General features: G+C 38.4%; 1 protein-coding gene across 1 annotated transcript in view; it reads right to left on the reverse strand.

Annotated features, from left to right (window-relative positions):
* Positions 1 to 2,892: 2,892 nt before the first annotated feature.
* rims2a (regulating synaptic membrane exocytosis 2a) overlaps positions 2,893 to 17,792 on the reverse strand; it is a 198,512-nt gene continuing 183,612 nt past the window's right edge. Inside the window, 5 exon segments of the mRNA XM_036558135.1 lie at positions 2,893 to 3,927; positions 4,430 to 4,569; positions 4,666 to 4,767; positions 4,916 to 5,028; positions 5,470 to 5,611. Of these exon segments, the coding sequence (XP_036414028.1) occupies positions 3,712 to 3,927; positions 4,430 to 4,569; positions 4,666 to 4,767; positions 4,916 to 5,028; positions 5,470 to 5,611 (713 nt within the window). The 3' untranslated portion in view covers positions 2,893 to 3,711.

Here is a 17,792-nt window from a genome sequence, read left to right on the forward strand (position 1 = left end):
GGGCATCTGTTTCCTATCACCACCACTGTGAACAATTCTGACTTAATTAGTTTCTCTAGAACAGAACATTTCACACCAAACCACTCTGAATGAATGAGCCCAGTTAGAGGTTGCCGGTATGAAGAGTTTTCATCGTGATACATTTTATCATGATGAACAATATGCTTTTCTGAGCTTATTGTGGATAGTACTTAGTAATACCGACCAACTGCATGTTTCATTATAAAGAGAACCCAGTTAGTCTTATTTATCTTTAGTGCAACGTTCAGAGAAATGCTGAAAGACATTGTATTTAGTTTTTCATGGCAGTTTTTTAAATGTGGCACTACAAATACACTAAGTTTGTATGTCAACATATCGGGATACATACTATGTATTTTGAAAATGTCAAAGTATCAAAACAGTATACTTTTGCCATATCGCCCACTCCTAGGCCTAATTCATTATTATTATAAATATAAATATTTATGTCCAGAGTATGTATTATCCACTTAATAATGTTAAGCATTAGGGAAAAGTTTATGCATTACAAAGTAGCAGGACACAAGTCATTCATGACTGTTATAAATTGTTTTTATACAACTAAGAGTCATTATTTCATATTACATCATTAGATGTAGATTTAGTTCTTTGATACTCTAAAATGATGTAATATGAAATAAAGACCCTTAGTTGTATAAAAACAATTCCTAAGTCATGAATGACTTGTGTCCTGCTACTTTGTAATGCATAAACTTTTCCTTAATGCTTAACATTATGAGTAATTACTGAACATTTGTACTATGTAAATTGTTAACAATACCAAAGGTATAATTTATTGATGCTTATGTATATCACTGTTGTCAGAAGAAAACCTCATATCTCCATTTTTGAGTTTTTCCACATAATTTGAAAATGCCTGTTGCTCTTTATGTTGTGTGTAATCTTCATGATGAATGGACCAAAAGAAACGGCCCAAATGACTTGGAAAAAAGTCTGGTTCCATTGACACATTAAAAGTAAAGTATGTTTTTTTCCTTCTCTTGTCAAGTTTTCATTTTGGAGATCAAAACAACAGCGATATATTGCATTCTCATTAGCAGTCAATAACACACTATTAGATTTTTTATTCAGCTGCTGTTTATTTGGACCTGTTAGTATGAAGTTGTTCATTTATGTGGAACATATCTAATGTCTTAGAAGCTCCTTAATATTTACTGTAGGTATGGCTGTGCCACTAGTAAGGTATTCAGGCCATTCTTCTCCAGATGTTCTCAGTTAGGTGAGTTGTGATGATTAGTGATCTACAACACGCAAATTCAGTGTAGTATCCATTTTTTTTATTGTTTAATTTGAAAAATAACTTACATAAATCTCTGTACTCAACCATACTTGACCAAGACATAGCCTTGGCATGAACACATTGCACCAGAAAAAAAAGAGAAGGCATTCAAAAGGGTATATAACATGTCTCTGTCATCAAATGAGACATTATCCCAATTCCGCAAGATCTTATCTATAGATGTGATTATTTTTCTTTTTTTTTATCCAAATCCCATGACTTCTGACACCTAATATGTACAATTGAAATCAGAGGGAAACTATTTATAGCTTGTTACAGAAAAGAAAAAAAAGATATTGAATGAACACCAAAATAGAATTCCATTTACATGGAAGAGGAATAATGTCTCCATATAGTTCCATTCAGACATTTTAACTAGAAGAGTCATCTACTTCCCAGATATGAGAAGCTTTGATAATTACTAAAAATAGAAAATAAAAAAATTAATTGGTCTTGGCTTGTAAATCAACTAACAAAAATATATTAAATGAACTTTACTTTCTCAAAACTACGCAAGAAAACTAAAATCTAGAAACTCATATTGTGTGGCAAAATTTCCGTCATGCAACCCGACTCATCTGAGTTCCAGCAGACTGTTCTGTAAAACTGCACTGCACAATACTGCAATCGCCTGTGAGATGCAGGATCCAATTTGGGATCTTTCGTCCGGAATACTTGGGCAGGGGGATAAATATTCTTCTGAAGTAGTTCCATCAGGATATGAAATTTCCCTCATCACTCTTTTCGATCGGTTTAAAGAACTGTCAACAAGGTATGACGTCATCGGGTGGAATGTTTGGTTGGAAATTGCTCTGCGGAGGTCCGCTAAAGGCCAGCCAAATCTTCTTACAATTCAATTGGGGCTTAGGGACGAAAGCAAGATAGTCGACATGCACTGTACAAGAAACTGCAAAAAAAGTTCTTCTATTTTTTTCTTTTTTTCTTCCAAATATCATCTTTATCAAAACATGCTGTGTTACTGCACGGTGTGCCCAAGCCATGTTGCAGAAAATTCCTTTTCAACATGCTTGTTAAATCAATCAAATCCAAATGAAAGTACAAACTAACGGAACACAAGACTGTACGAACTCAACAGCCCTGCAGAAACATCAGGACAATATCAGGGTGGGGGGACGACAGCAGCAATGAAACGTACAACGGTTACCCTGGGACAAAGGGGGGAGAAAAAGAAACGTACAATTTGCACATTATCTTTGTAAGGCGTCCGCCTTGACAACGAAATAAGTCAGGAATTTCTATTTTTCTTCACCTCTGTCACATAAACAGACTTCTGTAAATAAATTCATCTTAAAGTTTCTGAAGTTTCTTAGTTTATCAGTATGTCCGTAAAAATACAGTACAGACCAACAGAATGGTCTCGAAGATAATAAAACAGGGTTTCTCTTTTTTTTTTTAATCACGCCATTGCGTTCACTCCCCTTGAAAACCATGCACTAGTGAAATTTCTCTTTAAAAATAATAGAAATTTTTGAAAATGGCTGATCTTTTCATTTGTAATTTTCAGTGCAAGTTGCAATCTCAAGAAAATAATTATTTCTTTTCAGCTAAATTTGTGTCCATGCAAAAATAAAATCAAATAAATAATAACCAAAAACAAAAAAGAGAGTCCCCTTTACATACAACATCAACAGAGAATCCATTCCTGTTAGGATTTCAGATCTTCACTTTTACAGATGCTGACAGCCTTCTCTGTATTGCATTTTAAAAGTCTACAAACAGTCTCGTGATCAACTACAATGTGTGCATATCTGTGCAGGTGGTTTAAGGTTGTGGCCACTGATTAGGGCTCGTACTCTGCGCAGTCTCACTATAATTCAAGCTCTCAGTGTGTATCTCTGGATCTGTTGGCATGGCATGACCCAGGCTCTGATAAGAAACACTGTTAGCCCATTTACATACAAATACATCAACGTTTAAAACAAACAATGAACAAAAATGGAAGAGAAAGAAAACGTAACGATAATTTTTTTTTCCTCCTTGTGTTTCAAAAAAAAACCAAAAAAAACAAAACAGGGCTTCTGTAGAACTCAGTCACTGGTTCCTAGTTCAAACCCATACCCAATGGCTTCAAATAGGACAAAACAGGAGTCCATCTCCAGCTTCCTTTATCTGCCTGTTCCCCGTCTGGTGGGGGCACTCTTCATGCACGATGATGTGCGAGGTTTCAGGTTTTATTTATTATCATCGTTATTTTTTTGTTTTTTGCGAGCAAACACAGGACCGCTTTTATTTTCTCCCCTAAGAAACAGGCTCAGAAGACACAACACCAAGCATGCAGTGTGTTACCGGGGGGAGGGGCGCGACCCGTCGCAAAATCTGAAAACTCCCGCCCACTGGCTGCTACAACAACGCTACCGATCAGCGCACCGCTACGAGCGACCGAATGGTCCAGACCCGCTGTCCAGAGACGACTGGGAAGCTCTTCTAGTCAAGGGGGCCAACGTCGGGTCCACCAACGAGGAAGGAGGAAAGAGCTTGAACCAGCCAATCACCATGTTGGACAAGTCCAGCTCGTCTAAAAGAATCTGAACAGCTCCCATAAAAGATTTATGGTCCATTCGCCCATAGTCTCCCCACACGATGATCTGATGGGAAAAAGGGAATGGCTGTTAGTTTGATGCCCAGTCAACAAAGAAAAAGACCATGACAAACCAGAACCAGGGGTGAACAATACAGCAAAAATGTATCACAATACTTGACAATATTTTCACAATATAAAAATCATGATATATCACGATATTTAATTTTCCTAAAGCTCGTTAAGTGAGAACAGACACAATGCACAGCAAAGACTTTACAATGTTTTTTTTCAACCTTTGCACTACATCTGGTTAAGCACGGCCTGTTACCTTTTGACCCTTGGTATCAAACTAATGAACTACCAACAATACAGAAAAACAGACAGCTAGACAATTAAGAGGCTCTCTGAAACCATTTTAATTAAAAATAAAGCTGGTCAACATTCTCTCAGTACTGATGATATCCATATCCACAGCTTCATGATGTTATTTCTAGTGATAATATCATACTGTTAAATCAAACCAGATCACTGACATAGCAGAAGTACATGGTGAACTAGATGCTCACCTGTAAGACCTTCCCTCCTGGACTCTCCTCAAATGACAGTTGCTGCTGGTAAAGAGGGTCCAAGGTTTTGCGTGCTACTTTTGTTTTCTTTTTGGCTATGCAGGCTCCATTCTCCAAAAGGTAGACCTTCACGTAAGGGGCTGGATGAAAACAGAAGGAGATGACGGAGTTTAGGCACAGGTGTGGGTTTACTAGGAAATCGGTGGTGCAGTTCAGTGATCCAACTGGACTCTTACCTGGCAGTGCCTTGGATCCTGGTTTCCCCACGAGGCCTCTGGCCCGAATGACTTCCACCTCCAGGGCTCCTTTCTTCTCCACCATTCCGATCTGAATGTCGCCTGTATGTGGAAAGAAATTATCCAGAATGAATGATATAGTAAGTTCAGAGCACATCATTGGTTCTACTATTGCAGGCTTCTTCTCTTAAGAGAGGCAAGAATGTGTATACAAAATAAGGCAAAAAAAAGGATTAGTTTTAGCTCTTACCCATAGGAGGTGTGGCCAAAGTCTGTCTGCCCACCAGTTGAGCAGGGCCTAGTCCATCCAGGAAGTCACTAAACTGGCTGTCTGAAGACAGTCTCACTCCAGGGAAGATGAGGCTGTAATAGAGCCAACTTTGGTTACCAAAACTCTCAAATCCAAGAACATATAAAATAAGCACGGCATAAGCATTAAAGCATTATTCTGGCTTATTTGAGCTGGATTAGTTCTCCCAGAGGAGGTTGTCTAATGTGAGACTGGATGATTTACAAGGGACAAAGTATGTGTGTAATAGTCTGGATGTATGAATTTATGTGCCACCACCATATTCAATAACAATAACAACACAGCGCACAGCCATGTCCATTAACAGGTTTTGAAGGAGCTCCAGATTCAGCCAATTACAGAAGGACATTCTCTCTACAATTATTACTGTCAAACTACAGACACTACAGGATCTGACTGGTAATCATTTACATTACTGTACATCCTCAGGTAAAATTAATCCAGCTGCAACAGGGCTTGGGTGTGTGTTTTCTCAGTGTGCCTGTACTACTAACTTTCCCTCGGAGCTAAAGCTGTTCATGCTTCCGTCTGTGGATTCGCGACTGGCCTGCCGGGTCATTCTGTTTCTCATCTCCACAGCCAGGCCTGTTTCTGTGCTCCTCTGAATCGTGCTTCGCAATTTCTTCCCTCCGGCTTCTGCAGAGAGACAGAGGGAGACAAAATGAGATTATCAGTCATGGTTTCAGAGTGAATTTTGTGCTGCTCTGGGACGCAGGAAGAGGCACTGGAGTTCGAAAAAAAAAATAAACAAGCAATAAAGCCTACAGGACACTCAACAATCTCCACTAGAGTTTATCAGATAGTCTCAGAACTAATCACACAAATTCTATAAAATAGATGTGCAACACCCTTGTAGTGCGTTCTACTTGTAGCAGTTCAATGCCCACCAACATGCCACTATCATGATAGTGCCGCTGCTGTGCTGAGAATGGTCTACCACTTAGGTATCACTCACTAGTGGCAGTGCTATTGTGGTCTTTTCCCATTGATGGACAGGGTAGGTAGGGCTGATTAACTGTCCATTAACAGATGGACTAGGGAGAGTAATAGTAAACCTAAAAATGCAAATATATGTTGGTGTTTCCAATAAAATGGCCAATGTGTGTTGCTACAGGGAATGTGTTTCTAATAAACTGGAACCTTAGTGTATAGCAGAGATGTTTACATGTTGAGTCCTGAGTCTCAGGTCTTTAAGATAGAATTACAGTTTAGTCTTATTACTAGCAGCAGGCGTTGCTTTCTATAGAAGTTACCCTCTACTAAAAACCTGTCAGCTTCAAAAAATAAACCTTTAATCACTGCAAACCTTCAGGTTGAAGAGCAGAACTGAAGCACTACATGCAATTAATGTGATTCCCAAAAAAAGAGGCGAAAAACCTTGAAACAGTTAGTTTGTATAACAAGTATGGTAATTAGCTAGTGTAATAACTAATCTAGCTGAGGTTTAAGTTCAGTGTATTTAAGGTTTTAAAGAATGTGATCTGTAACTTACTAAAACTTTGGCTAGATTAGCTATCATCTTTATTAGCTATGTAGCATCCTTTTCAAATTACACGCTAACCAACAGTTTCAAGCTGTTTTGCCTCTTTCCTTTATACACTGCATTTACTACATGTAGCACTTTACTCTGTCCATCAGACTAAGTGTTTTTCTATAAAGAAATACTTATTTTAATGAAGCAGTATTGAACCTGACACCACTGTGAGCTGCAGGAGAAGAGCATTACTGCGCATGACATTGCAAAACTGACATGCAAGTTGGAAATGTTTTGTTGAAGTTTTATTAATTTGCCACTGTTATCAGTTTTGTTGATGCTTTTTTCTCAGGCTGAAATTCATTAATGAGTCATTAATGCCGTATCCAACTGAAGTCACAAGTCAGTCAACATGTGACTCAAGCCTGAGTCGCTGACTTGAGTCCCCATCTCTGGTGCACAGCGCAATTTGGCAATTCTACAGTTCTACTGTATAGTACTACATAGTGCAAGGAAAACAGACAGCTACTCATAAAGCTTGGTGCTTATTGTCTTACCAGTGCCCTTTAGTACAAGACAGAATGCAACACACTTCATCTCACTCACACACAAACACACACACGCACACACAGAGCTCCTCTGGGCTTCCTCAGCTGATGTAAGGTGACAGCTGACTTGCTTTATCAGACCTGCTGCTCATCTTGGGGTGGGGAAGTGACAGGCACTGTGCATCCACACGTGACCCCTGTTACTGCTCCGCTCCACCCTGTGCCACTGTGCCACCCCCTCATCTCTAGCCTGCACACCCAGTTAGGGGCTGTCCACAACACAGTCACTGGCACCAGACAACGCACAACCCAAAGCATCAGGGAAACCAGCATCTCCTAAGCACTTTACAGTCATTTAAACTTTAGGCCTAATATTCAGTAGCTACTGTAAGTTAGTCACTAACCACTATGACACTGCTAGGTGAGGTATGTAGGTTTACTAATACTATAATACTAATGTATCTGCTAATGTTGATGAAATATCGCTTCATGGTGGACAAAAGAACCACTGTGTCCTTTGTGTTTTGACAATTCAACTAATCCAAGCTGAAAATAGTTTAAACATGCATATTAGCTACCCAAAAAAAGAAAGTACTATGACATATACAGTAATATGTACAAAAAAGAGAGAAGTTGTCCCTGAAGCAAAATAAAGAAGGTTTTCATTAGGGTGGTGCGATGACATCCGAATAAAATCAGTATCGGCAGGTATTTGCTTTATAAAAGTACTGGCATCGGACAGATGTTTAGATTTAGAATATTTGAAACCGATATTTAACGTATTAGGGAAAAATCTAAAAAGCTATGGCACATTTTATATTTTAGGTATTATTTTTTCTAATATGTTAAACTTGGCAAATAAATACAAATTGTGCACTAAAAGTTGTAGAAAAAAGCCATAGAAAAGTTTGTTCTCTGTAGAGGATGTTTTAACTTAATTCCGCTTAGAAAATCACCAACAGTTATTTGACCAGGGGTGTTCTAACTTTTGCATACAACTCTATATACTGCACTGTATATGTACCGTACATATTCTAAGAACAGAATGTTTATGTGATGCTGGACTACTGTGTTAACATGTCTGAATTATTCATTTTACTGCATTTATAACCCTAAAGAAATAGATGTTATATTTCTATAATGCTAAATCAGGTATCTCTAGTGCCAATTTATACATTTCATAAATGTTGATGTATTGGCATCTGTCAATACGTACAAGAAAAACATTGTATATTGATTTCAGGCCCACAATTCCCATAGCGGTGCATTATTTAGTAAATGCAAAAATACCTGGAAATGAATGTGTCCGATGACAGATGGTGTTCTAATAACACATATGACCAATCCTCAGAGAACTAGATGAGCCTACTGTCACAAACAAACGTAAACACAACCCCATTTTTTTCCTCAGAGCTTTGAGTGTGGCCCTAGAGCTGAGACTGTCATCTTTAACTGCACTGATCCAAGTGCTAATGTGATAATGCAGATATATTGTTTCTAAATAAGGGCACAGTTTCTGTTCAGATAAATATTTTTGTGAGCAGACATACTGAGACAAATGCCAGGAAGTAGGGATGATTTTACCACCACATGCACAGTCCTTGTGATTCAGCATCATCCGCCTTTATACTTCACTCTAAATAGCAGCTGAGTACAACAAACAACAGTGAATTCTCAAGAAATGCTGAAAAAACTCACTGACCACACACAAACCCTCCAGTGACAATAGTACCGCAATCAAACAATCATGACTGCCTGGGCTAATCAACGCTGGTAACGCTAATGCCCTCGTTAATAGGGTCATAATTACCTCCGAAAGATAAACTCATTTCCAAATGATATCTGCAGAAGGAAGAGACCATTGGCTGCCTCTTCCTAATTATGCCTTTTTATCCTCCATTAGATCTGACGGAGCTGAATGAAGGCTATCTACATTAGCCGGACCAAGCAGAGAGTATTAGCATTGATGCTACTGTTCATTACTGATGCTATTAAACAAGATTATAGATCGGATTCGGGACACTGTAGTTAAGTCCTTCTTTCATGGACAAAGCCCATTCTCATTTTAACAAAATTAAATATATCAAAAACGGCCGAGGGAGATTTTTTCTTCAGCCATCTTCGATCTTATTAACGCCAAGAAGCTAACAGAGATAGAAGGAGCAAGCTAGAGGTTTCAAGGTCAGGATAACTAGCTACACAGCCTCGTGAGCTTGTTTCATGATAATATCCTTGGCTAAAGCTAGGAAAAGATATATCAACGCCATCTTCAGGCAGTTTTCATTCATAAGCACATCGAAAGTACGGCCACTAGCATTTGAATGAGCATCACATGCTAATACGGGGAATAGTATTGCATACTCTCACAAGAAAACCATTGTCTTGTAGGATTGAGATCACATGACCAAGAATCACACTGAAAATAATGTGTTACTCTACAAAACTCATTACTTATCCAGACTGAAAGCAATATGGCACTTTATATACACGTCTGTCTTCATGTGCATAACTTCCAACCATGCATTTACACATCTTCACACTGTTATCCTACGAAATTCAATATTCTTCCAAACTGAAACAAAAAAAATCCACCCAAAGGCATATATGTTTTCACATACATCTCATGCACAACAAACATGCATTTATATGGTATCTAAGGTAATAATCACAAATCATGATGTGAACAAAAATGTCAATAACTTGCATCAACAGACCTCCAGACAAGATATATACGCAAAATTTTCTTACAAAACTGAATTCCCCAAGCTGACAGCACGGCTTGCATGCGCAAACAGAAGCAACCACACATGTCTTAGCATTAAAGGTAATCTCAATTCCGAGCAACAGCCTTCATCAATAGTCATGTTTTGGCAGTATTTTCCTGCAAAACAATGTTCTTCCAAACCACTGTGCACGAATGCCACCAGTAGGCATCTATACTCAACATACAACCTTGCAACCACACAACCACCTTATCTTGACATTGATACTAATTTCATTTCCAAGCCTTCATCATTAGACCTCCATTCAAGACATGCATGTACTCTTAAAGCAATTGACATATCATCTCCTCTGATGTCACTTTTGACCACCTCTCTTCCTGCCCTTACCTCCGTCCTCCTCGTCGAAGGAATTCATGCAGGGGAAATACACGGCCAGCGCCTCGAAGGAGGCCGACAGGCTCATGCGGCTTTGGGAGCGCTGCATGCGGCCGTTTCCTCCTCCTCCGCTGGCCGATCCGGTGCTGCCATCGTGGCTCTGTCTGCCCATGGTCACTTTTCTACTGCTTCTGCTTCAAACAAGCTCAAAGCTTTTAGTTGAGCGAGACAGGCTGTGGTCAACTAGCTGCTTCAAATAAGCACTAAAGCCCATAGACAATGATGGTTCAATGGAGTGTAATGAAGATTGATGAGTCTTTTCTATGGTTGCTTCTTCTAGTAGCCTGAGCTCCCTTGAGTATGCAGCACTAAAACCGAGTCTATGCGCTCTGAGCTGCGTGTTCGTCTCAGCTCCTCTCCTTTCTACAGTGCACACATAGTAGGGGGAGGGGAGCAAAGCCCCCCCTTGGTTCCTCCTCCCTCAGCCAATCAGAGGATGCACTGCGGATGAGCACCTCGAATGGTCCTCCGGGTGCATGAGCTCTACCCAGAGATACAGCAACAGAGAGTGTGGGGCCATTAGGAGTGTCAGCATCTCCTCCTCTGCCCCTGACGTCCAGACTGGCCAAGGGCCACATGCCAGTCACTCACAGTTCACGTGCAGAGCAAAAACACACACATACACAAGGTGTGAACCCCCCTCCCCCCCTTTACTTATCTGTTCTGCCCCTGTCATGACAAACAGAGCCTGCTGTTTGTCTCCCTATAATTGCAAATCTCTCGCCTCATCCTTTTATTTATCCATCATTTCCCAGCATGTGTTGACCAACGTGAACAGTACTACACACAGACTCCTTACAGTTTAAAGCTTATTCTAATGCATAATAAATGAACAACAGAATTTCCTCCTGTTTTTGAAGGCCTTTACATGAACTATGCATTTTTTCCAATAACAGATGGAACATATTTTGTTGGAAATGTGAATAATTTACAAAAACAAACTGGATTTTCATCTTAGTTGTTGGGCAAGCAAGTCAACATTTATATAAGTACTTATCATGTTTAAATTCTTTTTTTTATTGTGACACTTGTTTACATCTAGAAAGCTGTCAGTTTTATCTTGGTATGGCTATCTTTGTGGAGAGGTGTGAATTGTTTTTACGTCCCTCCCTTTCACCCCTCATTGCTTGCTAGCAGCTCAGCACAGAGTCACAATATTTTACACAAATAGAGCTGACACTGCTCTAGTTAATCCGATAACAGAGTTGCAGGCAAAAAATAAAACTGAATTTAATGAAACACTTAAGCCGATTTCCAACTGATGGTTAATAAGGGGCTAAGAAACATTTAAAGTTAAGGAAATTTTAAGGTAATATTGGTGAAATGCAAGTTAATGACAAAATAACCATCAGTGGACCATTCAAATGAAGTGTTAACATTTTTTTTTCATTTTTAATACACATCATTAAGTTAAGAACTAATGTTTAAATATAAACTACACATTGTAAGGTATTTTTAAATGTTTTGTTCAACTAATTGGCAGTTAGTGTTTTCCAGACATGTTGAGCTGTCCAATGTTGAGTTAGTGGCAATAGTGGCCTCAACAAAGAATCTGATGATGAAATTAACTAATTATCAACAGTGTTAAGATGAATGTTAAGATTAAGTTGTGGACTGAGTTAAAGGTAAGTGTTAGAGTGAGTGTTACATTTAGCTTTAGGAAAACCTAGAGTTGAACACCATTATAAGATAAGCTTCAAAACATCTACACCAGTCCATCCAAATAAGGTGTTAATACATTTTTTTTTCTTATTTTATGTGAGATTATAACTCACACAGTGGAGATTTAAATAATATTAACTACAAGAATGTTTAAATCAATATCTAAAGTATTTTGAGACAACAGAAGTTTAACAATACAAAGTTTATTAAATGACAAATGATACAGTGAATCATCTATTTACATTCATTTTTTTCAAGTTATCTGCTTCAAGGCTTGATCACTGCTTTCCAAGTTTGTAGATAGTCCATGTATTATAAATTCAATTATTATAAATTCAATTTGCAATGCATTACAACTTCTACAGCTCTGTTCATCATTCTGGGCACAGCTTTTTTTTTAGCATCCTAATAATAATCTGAAATGTCTAAACAATATCAGCATATTAGAATCATTTTATGCAAGTATCTGTAACCAAGTTGGTTTACATTATAAAAAACACAGAAAAAAGATATTTTTTGGAGTTTTCTTTGAAGAGGCTTACATATACTTTATCATGTAATGTATAGGGTAACATAATAAAGCAATCATATATAAAAAGATGAAAGCAATAGGTCTTAATATACTTTGGAAGCAAGAACTGCACCTAGACACCGGCATACAACAACAGACTTCATTAGAGAAAGCTAGCTTAAGGAGAGGTAAGAGCTCTAATGCTTATTGATTTCTTGAGAATGCCAAGCCTATTACACAATTATGACCTTTACACAAAGAGCCAGGTGCTTTGAAGGCACTCATCTGAAGGAAACCTAAAAAAGTGCGTCTACACCGAAATCACTGAGATTAGAGACTGGAGGGTACAGTGGGAGGGCTAATTGCAAACATTCATTAAAGGATGAAGATCTGATTTAAAAGAGAGCTCTATCCTTTTATCCACAGTTACTGATGGGAGCTCTGCTCCTGGAGGTTTACGAACTGCTAGGTTCAAAGCTCTTTTCATAATAATATGGCTGCAGGACTTGGCATCAGAAGAAATGTGTTGAACAAATATCAGTATGTTAGTGTGTGTCAGTTCTGACATATTGCCTTATTGATATTACTTACTATAGCTGCACTAAAATAAAGAACTCAACCATACATCTCTATACACAAGAGGGTACCACAAGGTAGCATATCTTACCGTATACTGTAAGATAATGGCGCTCGTAAATTACTGTGATTGTACATTCGTTTATATCAGTTATTCTTTTTTTTTTCTCAATTTAGATGTATCCAATTCAGCCCATTATTTAGGATTTTCCCAATGACAAAACTTGAGCTAGGAGGGCAAAAGCAAGCACAGGATTATTTGTCATTAGACAGCCGAACGTGCTCGGAGGAAAGGGCCAACCGCTGGTTCTGTTACATCAGCTAACAGACGCCTGTCCTGGCTAGACCCCCTAGAGAGCGAGGCCAATTGTGCTCTCTTGGACTCCTGACCATGGACGGCTATAGCGTTACCTGGGATAGAACTTGCGATCTCCTGAAGAAAGTGCCAATGCTTATACGGTTGCGCCACCCAGGAGCACACAGATTAAATAATAATACAGTTTATTAACACTGCAAAGAAAAAAAGCTCCAATGAAATATCACAACGCAAATCATCTGGAGGTTTTCACTGAAAATGTCAAGTCTTCTCATCGAAGCAAACCATAAAAAACTATGAATCTATCAGCCAATAGCTTCAGAGAAATAGCTACATACTTGTGTGTAACACATTCAAAAGCAACATCAGTAGTTCACTGCAGATGAAAAACATGGTACTACTAACTAAACTTCCAGCAGGCTAGCAGTGTCCATGCCATACATCTCACCTTTCTTCACCTCAGGGATTATTTTTGGTTAAATCTGTTTTTGGCTAGTTTTACCATGTTTCAACAAATATCAGCTCAATATGACATGCCAAAAATAAAACTGAGCTTGGCCATTCGTGTCTGGTGTAAACAGCTTTGTTCTATACAATGGGAGTGTTTTGGTTTCATCATTGTTGCTCACTTTGAGTTACTTGCTGTCAATACAGTTCTTTTTGTTAGGCTTGTTAACAAACTTAGATAATGATCAATGGCGTCGTTCAACCCAGCCCTAATTAGGGATGAACAATATTGGGGGAGAAGTCATATTGTGATATTTAGGATTATTGTGATATTGGAAGATCAAGGATTATGTCAAAAAATGTACCCACATAAGTTATTCCAAAGGGGAGCTAATTACCACCCTAGAAAAAGAAATGATGCATTTAAAAGGAGAATTACGACAGTAGTTCAATCCAGTACAATATAAGAATACTGTATTGTGATTATGTTGCTATACTTTATGTGATATGCCTTCCAGTATATTGAAAAGAACTTCAGATGTGATGTAGTTAAGGACAGACCTGCATTATTCTGTATAAATGGCCTAACAGATATGGTATAATGAAGGCTTTTTACTCTATAAACTTTGCCTTTTTAAACTTAAATAGAGCACCTTCATTAGACACTTTGGTAGCATCCTTTATTGAACCTACCACACACTACTTTGACCCCACAATGCACTATTTTGATTCTGCTAAGCTGTACTATAGCTGTCAGCGTACTCTCATTGTGGGTCCTTCGCCAAATGTCAGTCTGCTGCGAGCTCTAAAACAACACGGGGGCGGTGGGGAGGGTGGAGATGTTTTGACAGGCTGAGCTGTTCTCAGAGTAAAGCGACAAGTGCTTTCGCTTCGAGGAAACCGACACAGCAGCCGTGCCAACCTGACAATTACTGTGCTCATCACTCCTGCATATGGAGCAAATAAGCCCCCCTGCCAAAGGGCATGCTCAAAAAGTTATCACACAGTTTACAAGGTCCTTACGACACTAAACCAGCAATTCACATACCAAACTTAAAAGGACCATCCACTGAAAGGTTCTTCAGGTAACCAGAAGTGGCTCTTCTTTAGCATTGCTCCAAAGAACGATTTTAGGAACCTTTATCTTCAAGAGTATGGACTGTTTGATGTTATTGTAGCGTCATCTCTATCAGTGTAAAGAATACTGTATTAAAGCTAATATAGCAGCATGTATGGATACAGAGGGGAGGGAAAGTGTGTGGTATGGCTGTATAATACTGTAAAAAATGACATTTTGCTTTTGCCATAATTACTGACATTTTAAAAATAAAAATAAATATTCTAAAAATAGAACATGAAACATTTACCTTGATTAACTATTCCAAAATGGAGCTAATAACAACTCTAGCAATGGAAGAGACATGTTTACAAGGGGAATTAATGCAGTAGTCAGCTCTGGACGAAATGAGTCATTATTCTTGTTATGCAGTTACATACTGCAATTGCAACACACCTTCCAATATACTGACAGATTAGGAAACCTTTGATTTGACCAAAATGATTTATGTTACGATTATGTGAACGCTTTAACTGGTCAGTGTGTTTACACCACACAAGGCTAAACAACCTTGTTTTGCTGGTCTGCCAGTAGCTGCACAGACGCAAGTGTCTACAGTACAGATGCCTCAATTTTACCAGTCATTTTTTAATCAGCCGGTGGTTTTTTTTTTTTCCAAAAATACAGATATTTGCTATCATAGTACTATTACTGCAAGTGCTACTACTGACCCCAGTACTAATGATGATGATTACTGTTCATTATTTCTGACAATAATAATAATAACAACGAGACAACAGAAGGTAGATATATAGGATGTTTAGTAACTTAAAGCAAATGAAGTTTGCTTATATATCACTTTAAGTTACAGGGGACTCTTATTGTGATAGCAAGAGCACCCCTGCCTTTTAAGAAGATTATTCACTGTGCTAAAGGCATCCCATTTAACAAAGGAGGCCATATTACGCTGCTTTCTTGTGGATTCAATTTATAATTTGACTTATTTCTTAATTCTGACACACTGGTTCAACTGATATTTCATTAATGAATCCATGAAGAATTTAGATGACTATCAAGCTCTAAATGTACACAATAGCAGAGTTTAGAACTGTTAGATGAATAACAGACTCGATCAGACTCTAAGATGATTCTACAAGCATACTCACACAAATGTCTAAAGTTATCCATGTGAATCATATTGACCATTTCCTCTTCAGAGTGAAAAAAAAACCCACTCCCTCTAAAGCATACATGCTAATAAAGCTAGCATTATAGTTCCTGAGCTAGCTAATGTTACATTTTTTTACAAAGTGATCATTCTAGAAATAGCAATTGGCTGTGAAGATATTGTTCCAGTTCACTTTTACGTGCACGTAAGTTTCATGTACTGGCACTTGGTGGCTTTATCCTCAACTGAAACCATATAAGTGCTAAAGAACATTTGCTTATATGGCAAGGTGGGATGTTCCAAATGAGCCCAAGCTGTCAGTCAATCACTCAGTAAATCATTCAGTCACAGTCACTCAGTCACTATGTCACTCACTAAATCAGTCACTCAGTCAGTCAGTACATTCACCTTTCAACATTGGGTGTCGGGGACCCTTGATCAGTCAATCAGTCAGTAACTAAATCAGTCAGTGTAATACTATTTGCATAGTACACACTTTTTACAATATCAATATTGCAAGGGTTGATGCTGCCATAACAATTTACAAACAGTCCTATTACACATTTACCTTTCGTAATGGGTTAAATTTCCTTTTAGCTGAGCGCAGAATTAAAATGAAAACTGAATCGGAGGAAGTGGACTGTGCACAGCACTGTCTTATGTATGTTACTATAGCAAGAGAAAAAAGCCAAGCAAACCTACCCATGCATAAGTTAGCGCTGATTAATTACAGTATGTTCGAATGTCCTGTAATGGGTTTACGGGTCAGTTAAAGCCATATGGTGGTTAGTCACGAGTCGGCGTTGCTCATCTAGGCTGACACACAGATGCCACGTGACCAAACAACACTGCAAAATAAGGATGACGAGACGTGGACTGTCCAGTTTTGTGATGTGTGGTATTACAAAGACATCCTAACTTCTCTTTTGAAAATAAAGAGGAAACTCAAGTAGACTGGGATGAGGCAATGGTTTGGTGGTTTGGTGGTGAATCAAGTGCCTGTTGTCTTCTCATATAAGTGGGTTCTCAATGTTTTTAACTCTACAGAGGTGCAATCAGAGTACAGTCTGTGAGTCTGTAGTTAACCATATGCTACACATAGAAATTAAGTTGAAAAACACATGAGTATTCCTTTAAAAACTTCTATATGGGCCAAAAAATGCTTTTCCATGGACCACTGTGACACATTAGTTAGCATTCCAAAGATTAAAGTCCTCAATACAACGGCTATTTAAAGCTGTCTAAATTAATTCAAAATTTGCTCATCTGGGACAGTGACAACAATTCAATTACTAAGCAGTATGTGTACCAAGTGTCAAAGAGGCACTCAGATGCAGTGTCTGACCGAAATGAAAAGCAAATGTCAAGCATGCGTCATTAGGATAGTGAGCTAGCGCGTTAGCATATTACGCTGCATGTAAATTTTGCTCTTTATCATTTAGATGAGTCACCTGGGTGGCCAGCCAGTGGGGTATGCTTTTTAAACTAGCATTTAGAGTCAGTTCTGACGGTCTCACTAATTCAGCTGCATGTGGACGATGCCAGGCCATTTCAGACGCTGAAATGATCACCAGTTTATACCTATGAACTATCTTTCCATAATCACCAAAACAGAAAGAGAAGGAACGCAGGAGTTTAACCCCATTTAACCTAACACATAAGCGATGATCTCCCCTTTAACTAGGGCTGGACAAAAAATAAAAACAGTACTTCAGTAACATTGCTGCATATAATAATTTACATACTGCAGCCTTCTGTTCATAAACCAATGCAGCCGTAACAATTAAGGCTTTTATTCTCACACTTATCCATAGGCTTCTTATTCAGTAGCTACATGGAAAGCAATGCAAAACGGCTGAATAATTCTTAAGTTAAGGGGGTAAGGAATGGAAGTCTGCCG

Source organism: Colossoma macropomum, unplaced genomic scaffold (genome assembly GCF_904425465.1).
Source record: "Colossoma macropomum unplaced genomic scaffold, Colossoma_macropomum, whole genome shotgun sequence".
NCBI classification, from domain to species: domain Eukaryota; kingdom Metazoa; phylum Chordata; class Actinopteri; order Characiformes; family Serrasalmidae; genus Colossoma; species Colossoma macropomum.